This window comes from Cataglyphis hispanica, chromosome 2 (genome assembly GCF_021464435.1).
Source record: "Cataglyphis hispanica isolate Lineage 1 chromosome 2, ULB_Chis1_1.0, whole genome shotgun sequence".
Lineage (NCBI taxonomy): Eukaryota > Metazoa > Arthropoda > Insecta > Hymenoptera > Formicidae > Cataglyphis > Cataglyphis hispanica.
Genome location: NC_065955.1, coordinates 12,721,773 through 12,748,769, shown reverse-complemented (window position 1 = coordinate 12,748,769; position 26,997 = coordinate 12,721,773). Strand labels below are relative to the sequence as shown.

Genomic DNA, 26,997 nt, shown 5'->3' with positions numbered 1-26,997 from the left:
TTTCCGCGCGATTCTGTTGATGTACGTGCATGTGTTTCGAGTGGATCTTCTCACGAGTATATTTTGCTATCTGGCACGATCGATCTCATGCCGATAATAATGCATTAATTAATGGAGATTTTGTGAGAGATATTTCACTCCTCGAAGAGACTGCTACACGTACTTTCACCGATGTAAATCTCTCTTGCGTTTGTTATCTGCACATTCCTCATCGTAATTGGCTAATCTACTAAGGATCAATTAATGGGAATGTTACTTCTAACGTTGCCGATATGGGTGATTAGCAATTATAATTTCTGCTTTTGTTTTATTTTATCAGGTTTTCATTGAGGCATGTAATGACGCGTCAATCGATGAAACGATTTGCGATGTCTATATGTTTTGTTTACATATAACACTTGTTTTTATTTTAAAAACTTTGTGTCAATATTTGCTGACTTTGTATTTTTCAATTTTATCTTGTATTTTTTGACATATATTAACTCACTTATATTTAAAAACTGATTGATACAATTGACATTGCCATAAAAATGCAGCTTTCAACTGATCGTTGGTATTTAGGACATATGTATTATGTATACTTTGCTTTCTGTAAATTTATTTATATAAATCGAGCATTTATAAAACACTTTAAATTCTTTTTGGATATTTTTTAAAATTTTAGTAAGATGTTATTTTAAATTATTATCTATTCAATACTGTGACTCATATTTCATTTTTTCTATTTTGATTTTATTTTTCATGAAAATTCGTAATTTTCTTTCTCACACATATTGAGAATATATTTTCTGTAACAAGTAAAATATGGATTTCTATAGGGGAATGATTTTCTATAAAGATAATAGTTTTATGTTTTTATCGTTTTTATCATTACATGATGGTTATTGAATTGCTATTTTTTGAATTGATATTGGATGCATAAAACCATCCCAATAGTTCATTATCTATAAAGCCAAACAATTTTTGATGCAACATTTAAAGTTATTCATACACATGCCTGCGCACACACATAAATAAATAAATAAATACATTTACTGACTTTGAATGAAAATATTTATCATACATTTATTCCGTTTAATAGCGTTTTCTATATAAGCATTTTACATATAAGGTATATTCATGAATCCGTGTGATGTATTCCAATATTTTATAGTTTTCTGTATGTTTGTGTAGCAAGATATTTGTTGATGCACGGTAATAAATACTAATTGATTTTAATAATTTCAAGTGCTACGAATTAATAACCAAAATGTTTAGTTATATCATGCGCAAAAATTTCGATATAAATGAAGATTTGTCTATTGTTCTTGACAAGTAGAAGCAGCAAGAAATGAACAAGAACAAGGAGATTATTGTGCTGAATCATAAAAGGTCTAATGCCATCAACATTGGTATGACAAAGCTGCCGCCACCGAGATCTATTAAAACTGCCATCTTAAAAATGGACGCTACAATCATGAATAGGGAGGGTATCGAGGTGAGAATATTGCATAAACTCTTTTTTTGTCCTTAAATTTTATTTTATAATAATTATTCGTAATAGCTAATAAAAAGTTATATAAAATTAAATAATTTCTATACATGTTTAATTTTAAAAAACCAAACACATACGCATGAGATATATTTCGAACGTTTCATATTTGTTGATAAAATAAAAATTATTATTCCAAACAACTTTTCACACAAAATTGAAAATTGATCATCATTATTTTTTATTCTTTGTTTAAATTTCGTAATTTTGATCTCACATATATTCTTAATCTATTTTTCGATTTTTCTTCGCATATTGAACATTTTTCCAAATGAAACACACCGATCCTATTTTGTTTTACGACCGATAGAGCGCTTTGTAAATTTACCAATTTCTGTTTACGATCAATTTCACGATTCAGTTGAAAAGCACTCCTATATATCTTAATTTTCGAATTTATTATGATTTCTCTAATTTCCAATTGGCTTTTCTTCTTCGTTCATTCCCTTCCTGCCACGAAATCCTCCCGACAGAAACTTTTGACGATGCTGCCCACTAAAGAAGAAAAATCCAGAATACAAGAAGCGCAGGCCGCCAATCCTGATCTTCCTTTAGGATCGGCGGAGCAATTTCTTTTGACTTTGACTTCCATCTCGGAATTGCCGGCAAGGCTGAAGCTGTGGGCGTTCAAATTAGATTTCGAAAATTCTGAGAAGGTAAGTAAAAATCTTAATATCGTGCATATTTATATTTTTTTTTAGTAAATAATTACAATTTAACAATAAATTTCTGTCGATTTCGCGAATTATTGATTTTGTGATCAATCGCAGTTCTTGCACAATTATTTACGATCATGGAAAATCTAAATTTTATAACTTGTCACTTATATAACATCTGTCAATAACTTTATAATTATTAATTTTTGATGAACGATTGCTCCAACATTATTTAATTAAATAATTTTGCATGTGTTCACAAATAGCGACTTATCGATGGAGATAATACATTGAACTTTAAGTTTTAAGAACAAAACAAAATTTCTTTCTTTTTTTGTTTCTTTATTCATTATTTACAAAGCACAATAATTTAGCGAAGGGGAAACGTTTGCGTAAACAAGATTATAGATATGATAGCGATTTTGATTTAAAGTGGATATTATATTCGCTGGGTTATTGTGTATGATAATTAAATTGGCTTTTTTTTCTCTCTTTCTCTCTCTTTTTCTTGACTTCGCGCGCGGATTTCATCGTGAGCGTGAAGACGATGAGAAGGAATGCTAGCAATGCAGTCAGAGGATGTTGGTAGCTAGAAGAGCGTTCCCCGCGCGTTTTTCCAACGACAAAATCGCGAATTCCGATATTGTGCAGGAACTAAGAAAGGTCACTTGACGATCTGGCTTCCTCAGTATCGCTCGACCATAGCCATGGCACGAAATACTTCTCATCGGGAAATTCGACTCCTTTTGTATCTGTTTGCATGCTCTCGAAATATGTGTGGAGATGTATGATATCATTTCTCAATTAAACCGAATATTTCCAAAAAGCATTGCTAAAAAATTGATAATGACAAAATTAATAAAAATATTCTTGGAAAGTTGTAAGTTTAAGTTGTAAAAAAATAAATATAAATTTTAAAATTTATATTAAATATTTATTGAATTATAAATATGCGGGAGAATACGACTTCATATAAAAATTACTTTCTTTTTATGATTCAATTTTTTTTTGCTTTTGGTTAGAATGTTTAAAATTCGCTTTTGGAATCCGTGAATTATCGATCTCACAAATTCCAGTGTGCATAATTATAAAAATTGATATGTTAACGAGCGGATACGCGAAATAAACGCGCGGCGGTCTTTGTGACTTTCAGGAAATCGCGGACCCTTTGATGGATCTGAAGCAGGGTATGGAAACACTGCGTGTGAATAAAACGTTCCGTGGGATTCTGAGCACGCTTCTTTCGATCGGGATATTTCTCAACGGAAATGAGGTGAGTATTGAATGCCAGCCAAATGATATCCGCTTAATCCGTCTGTCCCAGCAGAATTGTAGCAGTCCAAAGCTCGATAATTTCGATAATTTCGTTCTAACTGCTGGCCGAGCGAGATGCCTCATGTGCCACTTGGCTAACTGCCACATTTTTTCGAAAACAATCTCGGTTTAATATGGAATTTTATTGCAATTACGATTCGCTTTATTCCCGGAACGGCGCTGGAATTTTCAAGAGTTATGATGAGATATTCACTATATTGAAAAAGTTTCATCGCATTTTCCGGTAGCTAGATTTGCATCGAATTAATTTTTGAGCGATACAGTGACTTAATACGAATATATGTATTATATGAATGAAATTTTTATGTTTATAATACATATATAAAAATTGTATATAGATAAGTTGCAAGAATCTTTCAAATAATAAATTAAATAATTTTATTAAATAATATATATATACTATATGTAATTAAATTTAAATAAAACAAATACTATATAAAAATCTTAACTAAACAAGAAACACAATTAGAATTTAATAATATATACAATATTTTTCTATATTTATATAACTCTGTAACGTTATATTGTACAATTTTTAAGTATACTATCACATCACGCAAGATTTTGACAGAAGAGAGATGTAAGAATCGTCAAAAGTGTGTTGTATATTTATTGCACAAAAATGGCGACGTTATAAAATTTAAGAATTTATTGAATTTATTTTCGGGTAATACTATCTTCCTTTATTCTTTATTTGCCTTTTATTTTATAAAATTAAAAATCAGAAGTTAATATAAACTTGCTTGACGAAAATTAATTATGCTTAATTTCGCTTATGATTATAGCGTTATGATTATTTTAAGGGAGATCCATTTCTTTCGCGCGTAAAAATCTCGAAATTTACGAGCGTCGAAACGAGACATGCGATTTTCCCAGCGATGCATCGTGTCACGTTTCACCCTTTTTTCAGGTGAAGGGCTTTCAACTAGAATACCTCGTCAAAGTACCTGAAGTGAAGGATACGGTTCACAAGCATTCGCTGCTTCATCATCTCTGCCACATGGTGATGGAGAAGTTCCCGGATTCTACGGACCTTTATTCCGAGGTGAGAGACTGTTTTAGTTGAAAGCTGAGAAAACTTTACGTTTCGCCGAGATGTCGCAATAGTGCGATCGTATTTACGAAATTGTGACAAAGTTTGTTTGTTCATGTCCGCAAAACTTTTTCAAAGGGCCTTGTTGTCATTTCATTCTGTTCGGCGATTATCTGCGTTGCTCGTTCGAGTTTCGAGTCTACGCGGTATATACTTTTTCTTAAATGGCTTTCGGAATTCTATTAACCTCGATTGATTCTGTGTTAAAAGTTTCGATTGCTACAATGTGCGCGTTTTCTATTGAATATCTCTTTTACATTTTGTTAATTTTTATAGTCGTTACGCATATTAAGATGAAATAAATTTATTTGTTTACTTTTAATTCTTAATGGTACAAATAGCAACTTTTTATTTTTTTATATCAATTACATTTCTAAATATGAAAAAAATTATATAAGATATAATATAGAGCTTTATAGATATAACATAGAGCTAGATAATGCTAATGAAACACACTCTCAACATGTTAACCTGCACTTTTTTATAATAAATTATTTAAATATATATGCTATTTTTTAAATAATTGTATAATATTTGGTTAAGTAATATCAAAGAGATTAATGAAAAATATAGTCTTGAAAAAACATATTATATATTAGAAAATAAAAATTGCGCAATCACATCTTATTCTAATTTATCATAATTTGCATGAATGTAATATGACCATAAATTATTTTTTTTACACGATAAAATTATTTTTATTATAAGTAAAAGAGAAATTATTTTTTTACATGATAAAATTAATTTTATTATGAAGGTAAACAAGGATGCAATTACTTTAGATCAATTTTTTATATCTTTGTGTTTCTTAAATTGGAATAGCTTTCTTGGTATCGCCGATGTGATTTTGCTTTCAGATTGGCGCGGTAACGAGAGCCTCGAAAATCGATTTCGACGAGCTGGCAGCGAACATCGCGAAACTCGAGAGCGAGTGTAAAGCGTCTTGGGACCATCTCAAGCTCATTGCGAAGCACGATGGTTCCACAATGATGAAGGTCAAGTGAGTATAACCTCGTTGAGTTTCATTGTCTGCAAACCAATTTCCGAGATTCCCTCTTCCTAAGAATCTTTCCGAGTGTTCGCGCTTAAAAAGTTTCGAGTACGATAAATTCGGGAATGATTTTTTGTTTGTAGTGAAACTGGCTACCATCCAAGTGGAACTTTCATTAATTATATCGAAAGGATATTTTCTTCTCTCTCGAGACTTTCCATTCGGATTTTCCACTGGTTATCATTCGCATTGCATTTTCAACCTCCCAATACTAGACTAGCATTTTTTATCTTTTGTGATATTTTTAATTATGTTTTATGTCAAATACTTTATCTTTTTAATGCATTTCAGAATAATTTATTTAAAATATTTCTAATTAATTAAAATATTTCTAATAATTGATTTAAAATATTTCTTTCAGTTTGTATTTGGTTAGAGTGGTTAAAACTCAATTTATTAAAATTATATTAATAGTTATATTCATAGTTTATTTTTAAATATTCTATAAAATTATTTATTAATATATATATATATATATATATATATATATATATATACATTCTCTTAAAAATACAATGCTTCCTCTTTGTGCCGCAGGATGTCTGATTTTCTTGCCGATTGCGCCGAGAGGATAATCGTCTTAAACATCGTACATAGACGTATCATAAATCGTTTCCGCAAGTTTATCCTGTGGCTTGGAATACCACTGCATAGAATACAAGACACGAAGCCGAACGAGTTCTGCAGGATTGTATCCGAATTTGCTCTGGAGTACAGGACCACCAGGGAGCGAGTGATACAGCAGCTTGAGAAGAAAGCCAATCATCGGGAACGCAATAAGACCAGAGGAAAGATGATAACGGAGGTAAGATACTTTTGTTTCGTATCATCTGTTTTTCGTCGAAAAACTATGGCGAATTTTATCGACTAAATTTATTATTTTTATATCTCTGATGTTGAATATCTCTCGGTTTTGAATCCAACCTTTCGTCAATTTTAAATGACATTGATTTAAACATATGTGGGAAAGGAATCAAATCTTTTTCTCTGGTTTTTATACTTATTTATGCAATTGTGTATGTACATGTTTGATGTAGATATAAGCATAAAACAGCAAAGAAATTTTTAATATTATATTTCTTAATATTTGCGGATTGTTATTTAAAAAAATAATTTTTTATATCGTTAAAATATATATTGTCTCATAAAATTTTGCGCAAAATTTTTTTCATGAAATCTCTGTTTGAAATCTGTTGTTTTGTTGCAGGTCGGCAAGTTTCGTACAAAAGAGGATCGAGCAGACGCGGAACTCAGACAACTACTTGGCAGTGACATTTCAGATGTCGAGAGTATCCACGGTACTTTACCATGGCGAAGACAAAGGAAAGACGGTGAGTTCTGTCAGATTCTCTCTTTCCTTCTTTATTCCTAGATTTTCTATTTTGGTATATGTATATTTTTATATAGCTTATTTTTTCTTTTTTTGCATATTAAATTTTACCTAATAAATATGCAATAATTAAAATTCTACATTATCAATAACAAGCTATAATTAAAGTGCAGAATATTATTTTAAATGCAACATGCAATAACAGCTGTTTTAAGTCAAAATATCTAATTATCTATTATATTCCATTACGTGTTTTAATATAATGAACGCATTGCGATATTTTGATCAAAAGATATTTTAAATTTTTATATACTGCACAAATATATGAATATGTCACATATAATATATTTATGCCGAATATTATATATAATATTATGACATCCATACGCGCATTATATTTATTTGCTTTAGTTTGAAAAATTTATCACCAATTTATGCATGATCTTCATGCCTGGAGTAAATATATGACATTTTGTGTTGTGTGCATAGAATTATAACAAAGCAAAGTATTTATGAATCAAATAAAAAGACAGGTCTCGTTTTCGTGATCAGATGAATGAGATTTTATGATTGCGAGCGATTACGGCGTGAGACGACGCCGATATGACGGTATTCCACCCTCTAGTCGCTTTTAACTCGTGCGAAAATAACGCACTCTAAATGGCGGTGGCTGCGTCGGCTATTCCACCGCGGATAAGAACAAAGTGCGAGGATTTCTCTTCATCTTCGTAATGTTCCAGCCCCGGCAGCGCGCGCGAGATAAATGTCGCCCTTAAGCAGCAGCTCTTGCAGGCAAGATTTAAGGATAGCGCCGGGTCATTTGACGACATTACCGGAAAACGAGAAGTAAATGCGTTGCCGTCCTCGTGATTATACGGCGCGTTCGCGGATCCAGTTCCCTTTCCTTTACCCTCGTGTTTAGCGGAACGTGAAACTTACCGGCGCGCGTAAGTTCCCGTTCGTTATCTTCATAACAAGGGACTTGTTCTTGGCGAGTTTCCCTTTTATGTGACTTGAGTTTTCTCGCTCGAGATTCGCGACTGCGAAATGTTTGGGGGCTGCTTATATCCGTCGCGCCGTTAAACCGTAAATATAAGCTCGGCTGTAAGTAGCGTTATCATTGCGAGAAGCGTCAAGATAGGATCCGTCTTCGACGATCGAGCGTTGCTTCATAAATTCTTTGTATTTTTAAGAGAAAAATTCCAACTTGAGTGGAATTTTGTTTCACTCATTCTTTATTATGCTTTATGCATCGTTACATAAGATGATAACATCGCCTCAGGAGAGCAGAATGTAAAAGTAGTTAACTTCCAAGGGGAATATTCGAAACGACGTAGATGTTATTCGAGTCGCCGCAAAGAGAAGTATATAACAACGCGAATAATAGCTCCTGAGAAATTCATTTCTAGAATTCGTTCGAGAAGAAAGAATTTTGTTAGACACATTGTTATAAGTTTTTATATAATTTTTGTGCAATATTCTTTACAAACTTATTTTTCATATTTTTTATTCTTGATTTTTTTTTAGCTATTTTCTCTATATAGAACAATTGTTATAACTTAAATAAATTTATTCATTGAATATAATTAGCAAATATATCTTTCTTACATTAAGAAAATAATATTATAAATTAGTGTACTTTTAAAATTTGTCTACTTTCATAGCGATTAAAATTTTCATCTTTATAAATTTAATTATTTTTGGAAAGCATAATTAAATTTGAAAATTAAAATTAATGAATTTTTAAAGATTAACCGTTTATTAATTAATTACAGTATAGATTTAATCAGATTATATTTATAATTATATCTACTTTAATTTAATATTACAAAGATGTTTTATTTTTATTATGTGTTATTAGTTTGTAGATATTTTTTTATTAAATATTAATTTTTATATTAATTTTAATTTTAATATTAATTTTTTATTAAATATTTAAAATATTATGATTCTATCTTTTCGTCATAAATATAACAGTTAGATATTCAGCATTGAATTTAAGATCGAGGACCCATCCACTCAAAGTATAACGATCTATCTCTATCACTTACGAGCAAAACTCCGTATAAGCCATTCCGGGAAGAAGATCCAACAGTAACGACTGACACACGCCTGGATCTCATAAGACTATATTACATTGTAACCGCGGATCACCACTTTCTTGTGAGGAAACGTGGAATTTTTATTCCTGCTTCCTTCTCGTAGAGGAAAGATACGTGGAGAATTGGACCAACTCGAGGAACAAGGGTTGGTGCCCACCCAGGCCTGTACGGCTCGTAAACTTAACCACTCATGTGCATTACCACGGCTGTGGCCACCATAACTTTTCTCTCCTTTATTCCCGTGCATGCTCCAACATAAAATATCTAAACGTTCCGTCTAAGTCGCCCGTTTTCGGCTGGATGTGACGATCTTCTAGCAGTCTCTAATAGTTATAAAAATCTCACAAATTGTGCGACGATAATTTGTTTTGATGATTTGATAGCTAATTTGATAATATTTAGAACAAATTGCCCGTTTACACGCGACAACTATTGCTGTTAACTATTCTATTCTCGCTCTTTTGCTTGATTTTGTAAATAGTATTTTATTTCTATTGGATAAAATTTTGATATGAGGAATTCGAAATTGTTTCTTCTCTGAAAATTTATCACAAACGCGTCATCGCTTTTACAATATCTATTTATATTATTTATATTTACAATCTTTATTATAAGATTAATTTTTATATGCTAATAAAAAACATAGATAAAAAGAATCAAATTACAAGTAAAACAATTTTTAGAATAATATTTAATAATGCAATATAAATTTATTTAATTTTCTAATTTTATTTAACAACGCGCTAGTATCCAAAATTAAAATATTATCAAAATTATACAATGAATTAATAATTATATTTTTCTATATAAGATAGTAATATTTATTTTATTTAATTCAATTTAATTCAATATTAGATATGCGACTTTATAGCTGTATGATTTTATGATTTTACCTAACTCCGAATCGAGTATCTTTAAGAATTAATCTTAAGTCGTATTTACGTAATATTTTCTTAACTTGTTTTTTATAATCAAATTCTTATTGTATTATTTATTTTAATTTTATGCAATGAATGCATAAAGTAGAATGTAGCATTATCAAGATTCGTCAAACCAGTTCATAAATTAGTGAATAGGAAGCCATTTAAAAGCGTTTAACATTTCTCACGATAGAATAACAACGGAAATGAATTGTCCAAATTGACCTATAATCATCAAAGATTGCGTAATAAGCGAAACTTAAGGACATTTCCTTCCACTTTTTGCTTTGTTCATGAAAATTCTATTACCATCCTCTCACTCCTTTTTTGTCTCATCTCTTTTTCCACAACTCTTGTATCGAGAGTGGAACTACCACCATGATAGCTTTTCCGGGACGAGTTTGAAAGAAGCTCTGTAAAAGAAATTCTGTGCATTTGACAGTTTCAAAGTTACTGCCCTGCGGACTGAACGGGATGACTATAGAAAATAAGATAGTGAGACGATGTGGAAGACGAATTCTGTAGATACACGATTTTCAGATAGAGAGTTATTTTTGTTAAACATCTGTTTCTTTTTGTTTCTTTATTCTGCATGAATAAACGGAAAAATTTATTTTACTTTGAATAGCATTGAATTGCGAGAATAAGCTGAAAATAAAATCTGAGACCAATAATATAATATTATATATACATACAATAGTTATTGTTAACAAAATTTTGCTAACTGAATCCTTCAAAATACATAAAAATTTTAACGATTTATAAAGAGGAAAATTTACTCAAAACTTATGGAGTAATAAATTTTAATTTCTGACTACTCGAGAGAAAATGAACTTTATGTAATTATATAAGATTATATATGTATATATAATAAAATAGCATATGTAATTTTATATGATTATATTTAATGAAATATATATAATAAAATTCTGCGCGATATGATCTTTATATAATTATATTAGGTCAAATTTGTTTTCATTTATAATCAGATCTATCCGAATATGATTATATGTATAAAGATAAGATTATATCACATCAAATTCCGAATATTATTAAATATATACAAGATCATATATATGACTAGATTACATATCGCACTAAATTCCGGATTTAATTACATATGATCTGATATATATATATATATATATATATATATATATATATATATATATATATTACTCAAATCTATTTTGGGGGGAAATAAATACTATTAACATTTGCAAAGTATATTTTGCATAAATAACGCAGAAATGTCACGAGATTGCAATCTTAAGAAGACAACATTATTCCTAAAAGAAATATGGAAAGTATCAAAGCAAGAGGAAAAATTTATTTTAGGACGCATAATTCCACTGGGTCCAGTGCTCAGAGATGAAAGCACCAACGGCAACTTGGCCGATGGCGTTGACGAACTGTTGGAATCTCTGGTGAAAACCGCGACGAAAGCACCAGCCACGAGAACCACGCCACGCGAGCGCAAGAGGACCAGACACGCCGATCGTAAGTCTTGTAAGTGTGATCCCAGCACCATGCACCAAGATTCTCCTTTTTATCGAGCGATCTCTGGTCGAGGAATAAATCTATCAATCGATAGCGAATTCCTAAACGATAGCATATTTGTGGATGCAACGATATAAATATTTTATCGTAAAATTGCAATATGAATATCTCGTACAATGATATTTTAAATATTAAGATTTAATAATTTAAGAAAAAATTGCAAATTATTTACTAAAATAGTAATACATTATAAAATAAGTATTATTATAGAATATATATTGCATATATATATACAGTGACTTGTGTATACATACACCGTATATATAATATGTTTTTAATATATAAATTTATAACAAAATAGAAATTTACAAGCAATGTGAAAATTTGCTTTTGAAGTTTCATAGGCAACAGAAAATGTTGAAATACGGTGCTAACCGTAAAATTTGCCAATAACTTTCGGTGCCACAAGAGCCTTGAATTATCCGGTATGCAGTATACATTATTGAAAACGGTTGGTCCACGAATAGAGCTGTAGGGTCACCAGAGCCGATCGATAAGCGAGAAGTTTGGAGATGTCGGCGTCGACGCCCTAGATCGAACATGCGATCGTACGTGTGTCGTCGATTCGATCTTTCTTATATCTTTTTATGCACTTTATTAGCACCGATCTCTGTGTCTCTATCTCAATACTCGTGCTCATTTAACTATCTTGCTATTGCTATTGATAGAAAATCTGATAATGTCAAATTTGGAAATTTTCGATGAAATGGCTTGGAGTGTTTTCAGAATAGATGGTATGATAATACATAACAAAATTATAAAAAAATAACAATAAGGATTTAAAATCAGAGAAAAAGCAAGGATATAATATATAGACATATACATAATGCATATGTATATAATTGAATATAAATATTTTAGATAAGTTAAAACTTCAAATATGTTTTTTCATAATTGTTTTTTTTAATTAAAAAAAATTTAATTTAATAATTAAATAGAAAAAGAAAGAAATTGAAGGGAATACAATATGCTAAAAAATTTAAATTTTTCACGTTGAATATCTCGATAATCAATTCTTGTTCGAATAAACTTGAAATCGGTCTGCAAAACACAGTTTGTATTATCAATTAGTTAAAATAAAATTATGAAATTACCTTAATTAGTTCTAGCTCTCCAAAATTCTCAATATTAATCATCTCGATAATTAAGTGTCAAATTGAAATTTTATCTAAAAAAAAATTTTACACAAAAATCCTCTATGAGTGCTTCTGAAATTTGACATATAGACGAAATTCCGTACAAAGTGTATAAACAACGCATCTGACTTTGTCGATTAAAAAAAAATTTCACTATTAATTATATTCATGATTACTGAGAAGTATACATGCGGATATGAACGCAAATTTGATAACTTGGAAAATCTAGCAGTCTGGTCGAGATAACATAACGTCGTACAATGCCGGTAGATTATATCGTTTCTACGTTTCTGTTTTGTCGGGACGTTGATCGATCTTTCGATATGCAGGAAAGTCGAAGTAATCCTTGTTGCCGAGCCGATGGCGCGTAAATCTCGGCGTAATCCGATCGCCGAATGCGTTGATCGATCTTTCCCTCCAGCCATACTTATGATAAGCCCGAGTTCAATACGCGCCCGAACGAATCGAGCACGTATATTCGTTTTGCCATTGTTGAAAGGAAAAATGGCGTATTTAATATTTAATTTCAACAAAAGCGATTCATATTTCGGTAATCGGAAACGGTATTCTATTCGATTTCGTGTTGAGCTTTCGAATTTCTCGATATTTGCACGATATAATCAATAAAATAAAATAAATAAAAATATATAACGTACAAATATACTGTTAGATATTTAATAACATATATATTTCATTCAAGAAAAAATTATATATAAATAGATAAGAAATATGTTTGAAGAAATGAAGGTTCCTGTCGTTGTTAAAATCTTGAAAAAGAATCGGAGATACTAAAAATGATTGTGAAACAATTTATGAGATTGGAATAAAATTTATCTAAGCACAGTAATATATAATTAACACAAACGAAGAACTAACTTTAAAAGATAATATTCGTCGCTACGACAGCATGTTCGACCTGTAAACGACTATCCAAAAATATTTCTCGGGGGTGGAGAATCTATCCTGCTTTTCCCCTCTATTTTTTATTCATTTTTTGCCCGATTATCCTTCTCTGATCGAACTGTCACGGAATCTGCGGTGATGGTCTCAATTCACTTTCATCTTCGCGATCACTAATCCGGTAGATCCAATCATTAGTCCGACACAAAATTGGACACGCTCCGATAACTTTACTTCAGTTAAGATTAGCGACGGCTTGTTAACGGGGTGGCCTAGCGTTCTTGCGTCTCTCTTCTTTTTGTCCGACAGTGAAGCGATCACGCACCCGGGAGAACAACACTACGCCGGAGGGGTATCAACCCTGATGGGCCAGGTTTCGTGATCTCTGCGATTAAGGTTTAGTGCTTTTTAAGGTTTTCTCTTTACGGCCTTCTTTCATCCAGCATGGCATGCATTCGCATGACTTTTGATATTTTCTAACATTTAAGGTAGTTGTACTAATATGTTAATTTTGTGCTTTATATAAATTAACTTTAATTTATAAAAATTAACAAAATTATTATTGATTATTATTACACAATAGGCAAGATCGGTGAGATATTTTTAATGGGCTCGCATTTATACTTTTTAAATTATTTTATTCCAAATTAAAAGTATATATATATATATATATATATATATATATATATTTTTTTTTTACTTTATTCAGAGAAAATTTTAATTAAAAAGTGTGCAGTTTATAAGTAATTAAAATTGTGTGATCAATTATGCAATAATGATTAGAGAAAAATTAAAAATATTCAGTGAAGTTTAATGAAATTATGGTACTACTAAAAAAAAATTTATATACATTGATATAAGATGCATCTCAGGTTTCATAAAAATATACTTTGATTATTTGGAAATCGGATTATAATGGAATGCATATTTATGGTCTACGACTTCTTACGAAAAGCTAGAAGCTATTTGGAAACTTTGAGACTTTGCTTTTGGATAACCGAATACGTTAAGATCATACGCCTTGCGAACTTTATGCAATTTGAGTTTCCTATAATATGCATAAGTGAGGCTAAATTGCGCTTGTCGGCAGAAGAGGGGAAGGATAAGTAAAAAGTTCTCTTCCTAAATGGAGCCGGTGGTGTCTAAGTTTCTTGACTTAATAGAGACTTACGCAATGCGAATGTCTCTCTTGCATGCCGCAAACTTGCGATGCCTGGTATAAGCCCACAATGTTTTTCATCTATTTGCATTTAAAGCTCGATACGACTGTTCTTGCCACACTCGCATATACATATATATGAATGCAATGCATATTTATAAATATAATTCTTAGCAGACTGTATTGTGATTATCCTCTTATCGAAATATTTCTATGGAAATTAGTCATGCGTAATCCCAATTCATCTTATGTTCCATAATCTTCATAGAGAAACTCATATCTCGATCTGTAAAGTGGAAAGATTATTTTTAATTTATTTAAAAAAAATATGAATTTATTAAGAAAATTAAGAATTTATTAAGAAAAATGTGGCCATAGATTATTTGTAATTAGAAAATTATAACATAATTATATATATTTAAAAAAATATTGAATTGACTATAAAAGGATTCTAAATAGATAAAATCTTTGAATGAAAAATGATACTTTTTGAATGTGCTGTAGAGTGCTTATGATGAGTTTATTGAAGGTGGTCAATGAATGAATATATTTTTTTAACAACCTTAAGACGTTGAATTTTTTGGCGTTACTTGCAGACCATCAGTGTCTGACCTGCAGAAGGTGCCTGCTTTCGCAGAGTGTTCGCATCGATCCAGGCAATACAGTAATTCGCTAGCTAGCGAAATTATTGATGTGCCCTGCCTAGATTGGCGAATGATTTATCGATATGCGATCGTCTGAGCATAAACTATGATTTTTATTATTACGCTAATATTATGTCGAACATAAACTATCAATCTGTGACTTGATATTTTATAGCGATTGTCTATGTTACCAGAACGAGCATAAAAGCAGAAAATGAAAATTGAATTATAACTTTCATATCTAAAAAAATAATTTTATTAAAAATTATATATATATATAACGATTTATAATTATGAACGTATCTCATAATTCTATAGTTTTTATAAAGTACTTTATAAACATGCGCGTAATAATATGTACAACAATAAATAATTAATTTTCAATATATATATATATATATATATATATATATATATATATCATTTTATTCCATAATATTTTTTATATTCCATCAAATTAAAAATATTTTTATATTTATTAAAATTAAATATTTAATATTTAATTGAGAGAATATGTGATATTTATCAAAGTTCTAATAATAAGTAAATAAATATATTTATTTATTTGAAAATTGTTACTATTACTATTAGGGTGACTAAAAATTCAAACAACATTATTTGAAAATTAATTATTTATTGTTGTACATATTATTACGCGCGTGTTTATAACTAAGTACTTTATAAAAACTATAGAATTATGAGATACGTTTATAATTATAAATCGTTATTTGTAATACGTATATCATTTTCAACGACTAATTACTAATACATACGGATCTATAATAATATCACGGTATTAATTAGTAACACCGTATTGCAGTAATAATCGCATTTGCTCATACAATGAGAATTTGTTCGTTATTATCAAATTCACGCAAAAGCTAGGAAAGATATTTGGTTGGAACGAACGCTGAGTGAAATCGGTTTACATTTCATTAACGATACACGTTCACGACGGGTACAGATTATGTGCGTTACATATATACGTGACACCCCCATTTGCCACGTAACACACCAAATAATCAGCTGTCGGACTTTATGTTTGTAAAGTCGTCGGAGCACGAGCGATTTAACTGAGCAACATTAAATTAGAACACCACACGGCACGAAGCTCCATCGATTCTAATGACGGAAAATAAAAAAGAAGGGGAGAGAAAATTATTATCCATTATATATGGTCGCTTTTATGGAAAAATTAAAATTTACGACGGCAGAATAATACGATCATTATACGATAGAAAGGCCAAAATATCGTTGCTGACATTTTAATTTACGCATCAATTATTGTTTGCGACACTAATTGTAAAAAAAAATATTTTTGTGAAATTTAAGGGTGGCGGTTATTTTATATTATTTATGATCTACATAATCTCTTACGAAGCTGGTTAACTTATAAATATTGACGATTAAAATTTTATATGAGAAAATTTTATATGAGAATATTTATTTTAATTATATTATAATTTCATCTTTGATTTACGATAAACAGATATAAATATTTTGAGTTAAAATATTATCAGCTTTTTACAGTGAGAAAAAGAGAATTATAATATGTATATTGATTTTCTCTTTGGAAAATTAAAATGCGTCTATTGTAAGAATAACGAGAAGGATCAAAGAGATAGCAGATAATTGTTGCAGAAAGAAAATATACATCCAATTCTGGTAGTTTGTGATCGTGTTGAAAGAGCCCTTTGTTACGCGATATCAGATCAAAGACATTATTGATATCGAGGATCCACAGTGATAATATCATTATTTCCGAGTAGGTACTTTCAGAACACGTTTGTTGCGATCGTTGGTATTATTGATTCTATGTTCATGAATTATAAATAAAATCACAATCATCGGATAATGCTCTAATTATTGCCGTTTTCAATAAGCCAGATTAATCATAATGAGAATCAAGTATAGGAAATAGGTAATTTGCTGATTTTTCTATGATCTATCGGGTATTTTTGTTACACACCCATATAATAATAATAATAATAATATTTTTTTTTTTGTTTTTGCTATTTATTTCTATAATATTTCAAAATATCTATGTGTGTGTATCTATGTGTGTAATCTATGTGTGTGTATATGTGAGATCATAATTATAATAAATAATGAATTTAAAGGATTTTTATAGAATTGGATCACAATATTTTTTTTATAGAATGTACTTTGTATAGTACAAAATTTAATAAAACTATTATAGAAATTTAGAATTTATTATATATATATATATATTTTACGGAATAAATTAAAATTATGTTTTCACTCTTCTTGCATTTATGAAATAAATTTTTAAATTTTTAAATATTTTTTATTAAAGTAAAGTTTTGCCTTACATTTGAGTTTTCGCATTTTTATATCGTTTTGACAAAAATTTTTAATAAATGTATTTTATTTTATAAATTTATTTTAATTTTGAAATTATAAAAACGAAATTTATATATAAACAAAATATTTTGTTATTAGTATTTCTTAGATCTAGCATACATATATATACTGATTTTCACACATGCGTATTTTAAATGATTTGTTTACTATTGGATGTGAGCAAACCATCATGTCGATTAATCTTCATAAAGTGGCAAATTAACTCCTGGTTAATTATTTATACGATTAAAATACGAGAACAAATAAACAGAATTCCGATACATATATCGATATTAATATTAATATCTCAACTGATTATGCTAGTATTTTCGATATATAAAACAGTAAAATTAATAATTGATATGTTTTAAATGTCAAATAATTTTTGTTTATTGAGATTATATTTTAATTATGCTCAACAAAATTTGTGCAAATTTTTAGCTGTGTCAAAACTTAATTAATGTATATACTTTTCTCACATAATTACAAAACATACATGGTCAATATTAATAGGGATACATTAGAACAGCACATAAAATTTTATAAATATATTATTGTAAATTTTTATATATAAATAAATTATTTTACCGCGGATTGTCTACAACAGACTTAAGAAAATATGTCAACAACTGGCGGTTAGAAAATTTGTTTGCGCGATTTAAAACTGAACCATGATATATTCTTATAAGAGTCACATTGAAATTATTGCTATTGCACACAATAGTAGACCCAATTATTGGGAATTAAGAATTTTATTACGGACTTCAAAGTCACGTGTAAGATTGTAGTAAACATCTGCAGCTCGATTAATTGAATGTTGTTGAAATTAATACGATCTTACATCGGACAAACATTATACTTGTTAATCTGCAGAAACATATTATTTTGACACTTCATATGCAATAAATCGACATAAGAACTTATGCGATGATTGCAAAGATAACACAGCTATTTTTTTTTTTTATTTTCGCAACATGCTCCTTGGACTGCGCAACAATACAGATCATAATGCATTTATACTTGCTGATTTTTAATTATTAAATATTTCACACATTCCATGAAAAAATAATAACGCTTTTAAAAAAATTTTTATTTTTTATTCTTTGTCATTGAAGCTAATTTATAAATATTGTGAATGCAAATAGTATGAAAGACGTCAAGTCCAAAATGCAATGCATATGCGTTAGCAGCTTGTCAAATTTAATTTGTGATTTTATGTGTTACTATCTCACCTCGGGAATTTTTCATTGGGGAAAGTTTTCGAGATGAGTGATATAAATTTTTGAAAGATACTAAGCAGAAGTAGTGTCAAGTGAAGTAATTTGTCGAATATTTAAAACTTTGGAAAATTTAAATGCCAACATATTTCTCCGTTTTAATAAATAAATTAACGCGAGACTTCTCACATACATGAAAGGCATAAAAAAAGCAGTTTACAATATTATATGCATACATGAGACATATAAAAGAAATATGTAAATTAAAAGGACAAGAAAACTGACTAACACCACATTTGCTTATATAACAACAAAATTGAAAATGTTTCCGACGCCAGCCACTATGTTACCTTCTCTTTCAGTGCGTAGAACGCTAAAGAACGGTCTCTCGGAAGAGGAGAAAAAGCACATCGCCGCCTACATCAAGGGCTATTGACTGTGATAATACTCGAAGGCAACGACATGCTCTTACGGAACGTGACAAAGGAACGTCGATATCGCGAAGGGGCGGAAGCTCGGTGAAAACATCGCGACCCTCGTCGAGATCTTGGCTAAAGGATCCGGTCCACCGTTATTATCAGGATACTCCGAAGTTGAACGATACGATTTTGTGACATGTCGTCGAGTTTGACACCTGCGTTAAATCTTGTTAAACTTCGTGCGTATACATTTGTCGTTCGATTTACCAAAATGGAATAATAAATAAAGGAAAAATTTAAAGAAATGCGTCTTGTCGCGAATTAGCCAAATATCAATCGGTTTTAAGCTTAAGTGAATAGGTTCTTCTTAACGCGTCGTTCACGTGTGAAGAAAGATATTTCTCAGATATATTGGAGACTCTATAAAAATTTCTTCACTGTCTATAGATTTCCTAGTTATATATGTCTCTCTATCTTGTAGAGAAATTGCTCTTTAACGAAATTTTCTTTATTCCGCGTAAAAACTTCTGAAAACTTTAACGACGCGGTTTTATAGGTTTTTTTTTACATTGTCTTATTTTCTTGTTAAAAATTACACGTCCTCGTTGTTTACATATTAAAATATTTTATGTGTTATACTCAATCAGAGATGATAGAAATGATTAAATAAGAGAGTAAGGTGCTGGGTTGTTCATTGATAGACTGATAATCGGAATACTTGAATTTGATTCCGACTTTGTCACCTTGTATGTAAAAATAGATTGAAAAAAATTTGAGTGGGAAATATCACTCATTGTGATAGGAACAATTTAGAATAAAGAAAAAATAATTTTATTGTTGTGCGTTTAATACAGCGTAGTATTGTTGTTCAATAGGATTTATTTAATAAAAAGCATTTTTAATTAAAAAATGCTTATAAATGATGGTGCATATGCGTCGTAAATGATTTAAGCTGACAAAGCGTTGCATCTGGCTATGCAACAGATTATTATTCCCGTTAATGGATAACTGCCATAGAAGAAATTTAAAAATTATTTAAAAAGGTAAGTTCAAACATATATCGATACGAGAAAGAACTGATAACATCTTCTAAACTTATCAATTCAGGTAATTTAATAAATTTAAGCATGATATGAATAAATTTACACTAGCTGTCACTGTCAGTTGTTTTATACACTAGCACATGTTTTTCTGAAAATTTTATTTTCCCTAATGCGGAGATTTATAATGGAATTTACGTATAAAAATTCTTTACGTATAAAAATTTCCACTACACGAAAAAATAGATTTAAAAAAATCTGGTATTAATATTACTAGCGAAATCATGTGAATTGTCTAGTTTTTCTTCTAAGATATATAAGTAGTTATGAAGTACTAAGAGCTTTTCTTAAATTAAATCGCGGACAATACAACATAACAACTCAGCACCAAACTGTCAGATGCATCTATCATTTCCATTTCGCTAGCGATACTCACGAAGTTGAAATGCGTCTTATTTGCGCGACGATTAGATATCATTGTAAGATTTATTGTGAAGATTTACTCGAATTGCGGACGACAGAATCGACTCGACAATATATCATATATAAGACCACGTGCCTCGACGAATTTTTATAATCGATTTTTATGATCGATTTTTGAGACCGACTACTCGAATAATCGACACTTTTGTTCACGTCGATCGAACGAAAAAACTCTGCTACTTTACGAAATAACTATATTCTAGAATGATTCCTGTCAAGTAGCGAATATACCAATATATGCTGGACAACGTAAAAATCTAGCAGCATGACACGCCTAGCAATTTAGATATCTTAATCATCATTTTATTATTGCGTTTCATAGAGGCGCATAATCGCAATCATTGTAATCTTTCTGTGGAAATACTTCTTGAAATAAAACGTGAAATCATTATAAATGGGTGACAACTCTATCGAGATTTGTACGATTTTGATGCGTTTCCTTTCCTTTTCTTTTCAGATACAATTTATTCGTTTTAAGAATCTTCGAATTTGTTGAACTCCTGTAACGTAGAAGGTAAGTGTATCGATACTAAATGTTTGAATTAATTAATTATTAATAATTAATATAAAACTATTAAAATATAAATATAAATTCGAGCTTAAACTTTTGGTCTTTTAATTTCTATCTATGAATAAATAATTGAATGAAAAATAATTAAAGATATTAATTTTAATGCAATAATTTCTATATTCTGTATATTTTTATATTTTTATATTCTTTAGATAACCAATAAAATTAATTACCGATTATCCATTGAAAAGTTCAATATGTAAAATAAAATTTAAAAAAAGAAACAAATAAAAATCTGAAAGAGAGAGAGAGAGAGAGAAATCTCTTATCAATCGCGTGTCATCAATAATTAAAAATTAAATAACACAGATATTTAGAAACACATTCTAAAATAATCAAAGTAACAACGGAATCTAATTACTTAAAATAGATACACGAAAAAATTTATTATAAAATATATTTTCATAATAATCTTATATATGCGTAAAAATGTTTTATTTATGTAGAATTATTGTGAGAATTATTGTGAGAAGAAATGCGTTTAATATAAATTATTTGATTCTTATGCAAAAAGTTCTCATAATTAAATATTCAGACGGGGGATGCAGAAATTGAAAGAGGTGCTTACATAACAAACTGTGCTCGAGACACATGATTTATTATTAACCTTCATCCAACTTTAACAACATACAATATAATGTAGTAATAAAAAACGTATCAGTTAAAATGTAATAATGATAGCGCGACGATAGGGGGAGGCTCGCGAAAGAGCGACCACATTTATCTCCACTGCGCATCCTCGGGATGTTTTCTTCTCCTCATCTTCTTCGTCATCCTCTTCTCGTCTCCTAACGTGAATATTGCGCGAGCAATTCTCGAGCAAGGAATCATTTTTGGCTGAGATTATAGTGATTGTGGGGCACGGAATAGGGGGGAGGGGGAGAATAGGGGAGTTGGTGGAAGCTTTGAGAGAGTAGGATAGAATGTATGTGTGATTTTTAGCACCATATGTCGATGCCTTTGAATTATTCTAACATTTATAATCATGTAGAAAAAACACTTTCTTCATCATACCTTTTCTCGTTCTGTCATCACAATCTTTCTTTCTTTCTCTTTATATTTATATATAATACATATAGCGCGGAACACACACAGCCTTTCACTTCACGCTACGACACAAACACTCGAGCAGACATTCGTATATTTTTCGTTTATTTTGTTGTAATATCGTATTAAAATGTACAATAGCGTCGTTTTGCGCCGGAATGTCGCTTATCAAGGAATATCCGCGATAATTTTATCATGAATGTTCATGAAGCAAGATGTTAGAACAGAATATAACAAAAACAAAGAAAAAAAGATCAAATCTTAACCAATAATTTAAAAAATTATTTTATCGATTATATTTGATTTAATACATATTATATACGTATATTATATTGTTTACGATTTAGCGGATGACGTGTATTTTATTTTTCACTGCTAGTAATTTTATTTGATAAGAATTGATATAATTCACAAGTTTTATTATTTTAAATAACTTATGAATGCGATCAATATTATAAAAAATCGTAATTTTGTTGAAAATAAATTATATAATACCATTTGCAACTTGTAAATTCTTATTACTATCAAAATGTTAAAAATAAAATTTTGACTTTTATGATAAATACCATGAAATCTACGAAACATTATTAAGTAACGGTAAAAAACTTGCAGATGTTCCTAATAAGTTGTGCCAGAATTAGAAAGATTCAAATGGCGATTATGCCAAAAAGTCGGTCGAGATTTCCTCTGTAGATTTCTCAAGCAATGCTGTGCGTAGAAGGTGGACTCGCAATTCCTATTTCAAACGAGTGCAAACATATCCTCAATTCAGGATCATACGTCCGGAGGATTCAAAAATCAAGAAATCTTCAAATTATGGATTTGGAATGCCATCGAGCAGCTCCCAAGAAGCTTCGGAAGATTTCTTAAAATCTCTTTCAAAGCTTTAAAATCTATTTACGGATTTTCCAGCTTTGTTGCTGATCTCGTCCGCTTACGTCCGGAGGTTTCCTGCAATCAAGGAGTAGGACTCTACAAGCCGGGGATTCTCGAAGGTCGCATCCCTTTTGCGTGTGTCAGTGATGCTGAGCTGGAAAAGTTTGTTGGTAAATTCGGTTGGTTTTTGCAAGCACGTGTGCCCGAGGCGATCGATCAAGGGGATCCTTCAGGAATCCCCGAGAGGGGACTCAAAGAGGTGATTTTTATACAGAGGTGAACACGTGGTGGCGCGGGGCGCGACGACGTCATCGATGACAGGAGCGACGAGGACGTCGACAACGGGCGCTCGGAGACGCGATAATGCGAGACAAAGACTTCAGAGCTCATCGTGCTTCGGCCCACTGAACTCGTCGTGGGAAATGAAGCCATTCTTGTCCTTGTCTTCGTGCTGAAAGATCTCCTCAACAAGTTTATCATGATCAGCCAGCATTTTCTTCACATCCTCATTTTCGCCACCGGCTTGCTCCGCCTCTATCACCTGTTTTCGCAAGTAATCGCTCACCTGTAAAAGAAAAAAATTCACCATGTACGAATTAATTAAAATGGCTACATTAAAAACAGCGCGATTATATACAAAAAATATATAGATTAGTATAAATTGATAATATGAGTTGTTAGGTTTTTTAAATTAAGCAGTAAATTAAATTAAAGCAAATAATAATATATACACAATTAATATACTGTGAATTATTTTTATAGAACGAAATATTATCTTGTTTTATCCGAAAAAAAACTCAAATTTATTTTTTAATTTTTATATAAAAACTATTTTTGACTTTTAATCATTGTAAGGTATCGCAGGCATTGTATGGTTACAAAGCTTTTGTGATTTTTTTTTTATATATCATATGTATATTATATAATATGATGTAAACACAAAAATATGAATTGTTTAATAATATTAAATTCTATTTCTCTCCATATAAAAGTGATTAAAATACAATACGTATAAATGAAATAAAAACAAATAGCTTATGAAATATGAAATACGTGTAGTTTTATGACCAGCACCACAAATGACCCAAATAAAAGAAACTTAAAGTGATCTTGCCATTACTCTCACCTCCTCGCGAGACAGCTGGTTGTCTTTGTCGGCATCGATCTCCTTGAAAACGTTAGCGGTTGGTGGTGAGTCGCTAATGTTCATGAGCTCAACCTCGAATGTAAGAGTAGCACCTGAAATCAATAACTTTTCGTGTTAACAGCGTGATGTAGGCAAATTATAAAAATGTAGCAGTAAGAAACTTGCTTATTTATTGATGGTAAATAATGATTATTGATATTTTTGAATAACAAAAGAATCTATTCTCGTCAATTAAATCACTAAATTAAGATAATTTCTTTAAATTTTTCAATTTCTTTTTATTTATATTTTAATTTATATCTATTTTTATCTAAAGTATTTATATATTTTATATATTTTTATCTAAAATATTAAGCGCTTTTGTTGAATGTGATATTCTCAATAAAATTCAAAATAAAATCACAAAGTTTAAGAAAAATATTTATTTCTTCAAAATTTATGAGAAATAAACTCAACATATATGAGAAATTCTATTTTAGATTTTATTTATTTGCGCTTTACTATATATAAAATTAAATTTTTTTATTATAAAATATTCTCTAATATCACGAATAATGTATACAATTCACTGAGAAAATCCTCTTTGTGATACAAATTTGAGATGCGACAAGATCTCCATTTCGTGAGTCAAAAGATTTATTCATTTTTGAAATACTATTAATCTCGATCTATGACAAGCACTCGTTAATCATTTTTAGAGCGCATCGATCTGCTGTCGAGCGATAAAGCTTTTATACATGAAGAATACGAGCACGATAAAATGACAAATCGAACAAATCGATGTATACAAAACACACATGCAAAATAACATATATAATGTGAATGAAAATCTTTCTCTAATTGAGAGAAAAGGTGCAGCTCTCTTCTCTAATTATAAGATCAATAGAGATAAACAGAAAAAGAAGGTAATATTATAAATATAATCGTAAAAAGTGTACAAGAAATGAGATCCAATTGTAAAAGGATGAAATATTCGCGCAAATCTACACGATATAAATTTAAATATCAGTTATTGCATTATAGTCTCATTTCTCTTTAAATTGAAATTAATTTAGCCACTCGATTTGTTTTCCAAATATTCTCCCGTTATCGTTTAAATATCCTTAATAAGACAATCTTTTTCCGGAAACAATTCTATTCTGAAAATTTAAACTTTCCGTAATGTATATTTTAATATTGTAATGTATATATTTTTTATATTCTTGCAAAATATACATTCTATTATCGATAAATTTATTATTTGAGCATTAATTAGTTTCTCGTAGATAATAAGATCTTTTTGTATCAACAGATAATGTTATTTATAAATAACCATTATATGAAATAGATAGATTTCAAAAGTATCTTATTTTTAAATTTATTTATTAGTAGCAGTGTATACAGTTTCAAAATTAATAAATTTTTTTTACTTGCATATATTCATCTGTAAACAATATTTAATTAGTTATATGCCAAAAATAATAATTCGTAATTTTAATAATATTTTGGATATTTATAATTTGTAGAAATAATATAACAGTATTTTTGTAATTGTAAGCAAATTCAAAATAAACGGTTGTATCAAAAATTTTAATAAATAAAATAATTTATAATAATAAGATACATACAAAATTAATTGTATGTGAAAATTGTTAAAGAGAATATTTTATATACAATTTTCGCTTTATATAAAAGCTTTTGTTTTATCCAAAAAAGATAAATCTAAAGGCATAAAATAATAAATCAAAGAGTAATTATTTTAAAAGAAATATATGTCTTCTTTATATATTTTTTATTTATATTATTAATTAATACTTGACTATTTAACATTGTCATAAATAACAATATAACATGAGCAAAAAAATTTTATAAACTATATTGTTAAGATTAAACTTGCAAAGCGACTCAAAATTAATCGCGTGTACACATATATTCGGCCGATCGCTAATAACGTCGCGTATAGAAATTTGATCGCCAATAACGGCGTCTATAGATATCTGAAATAACAATGACCAACAAATTCGTCTGGGGAAAGGGACGGGAGGGCTAACGAAGTGTTCAGCGCGAGAGAGAATGCATACGCGCGCTCGGCACGTCCAGCCATTAATTATGGATGGTCCCGTCGCGATTAAGCCAGCCCTAATGAAATATGGCGCTTAATTATTCACTATTTAAACGAGTGAAATTAATACGGCGAATAATAATGCACCGACCGATGTAACGGTCGCTGTCGCCGTTGAAATTGAACATGAGAAATAAAGACAGATGATAGCATTTAAATAGAATTATTTCGATCCACCTTTTCCTCCTCTTTAATCCCTTTTATCAATGCCTTCTACTTATAAGCAAGGAAAGCAAGGATATTTCACCGATGATGGTTTAAAAACGCGTATAAAGTTATTATTTAACACATATTTAAAAAAAAAATAAATTTGTA

The 26,997-nt window shown here is 29.9% G+C and overlaps 2 protein-coding genes across 8 annotated transcripts in view; one reads left to right on the top strand and one right to left on the bottom strand.

Moving 5' to 3' along the window:
- Positions 1-21,350, top strand: part of LOC126858896 (FH1/FH2 domain-containing protein 3) — a 164,928-nt gene extending 143,578 nt beyond the window's left edge. For 2 of the 6 annotated variants that reach the window (XM_050609555.1, XM_050609561.1), the window contains 9 exons: positions 1,319-1,477; positions 2,005-2,187; positions 3,341-3,460; positions 4,433-4,567; positions 5,473-5,615; positions 6,204-6,471; positions 6,874-6,997; positions 11,357-11,527; positions 19,361-21,350. In XM_050609555.1, coding sequence (XP_050465512.1) covers positions 1,319-1,477; positions 2,005-2,187; positions 3,341-3,460; positions 4,433-4,567; positions 5,473-5,615; positions 6,204-6,471; positions 6,874-6,997; positions 11,357-11,527; positions 19,361-19,434 — 1,377 coding nt within the window. In that variant the 3' untranslated portion in view covers positions 19,435-21,350. Of the gene's footprint in view, positions 1-1,315; positions 1,478-2,004; positions 2,188-3,340; positions 3,461-4,432; positions 4,568-5,472; positions 5,616-6,203; positions 6,472-6,873; positions 6,998-11,356; positions 11,528-13,923; positions 14,011-19,360 lie in introns of those variants that run through there. The other 4 variants (XM_050609557.1, XM_050609556.1, XM_050609559.1 and 1 more) reach the window with 4 other exon arrangements.
- A 725-nt stretch (positions 21,351-22,075) lies between these two features.
- Positions 22,076-26,997, bottom strand: part of LOC126858932 (FK506-binding protein 2) — a 60,545-nt gene continuing 55,623 nt past the window's right edge. The window contains exons 3-4 of one of the 2 annotated variants that reach the window (XM_050609668.1): positions 24,549-24,673; positions 22,076-23,999 (exon numbers count right to left, since the gene is read on the bottom strand). In XM_050609668.1, coding sequence (XP_050465625.1) covers positions 23,814-23,999; positions 24,549-24,673 — 311 coding nt within the window. In that variant the 3' untranslated portion in view covers positions 22,076-23,813. The remainder of the gene's footprint in view (positions 24,000-24,548; positions 24,674-26,997) is intronic. The other variant, XM_050609669.1, reaches the window with a different exon arrangement.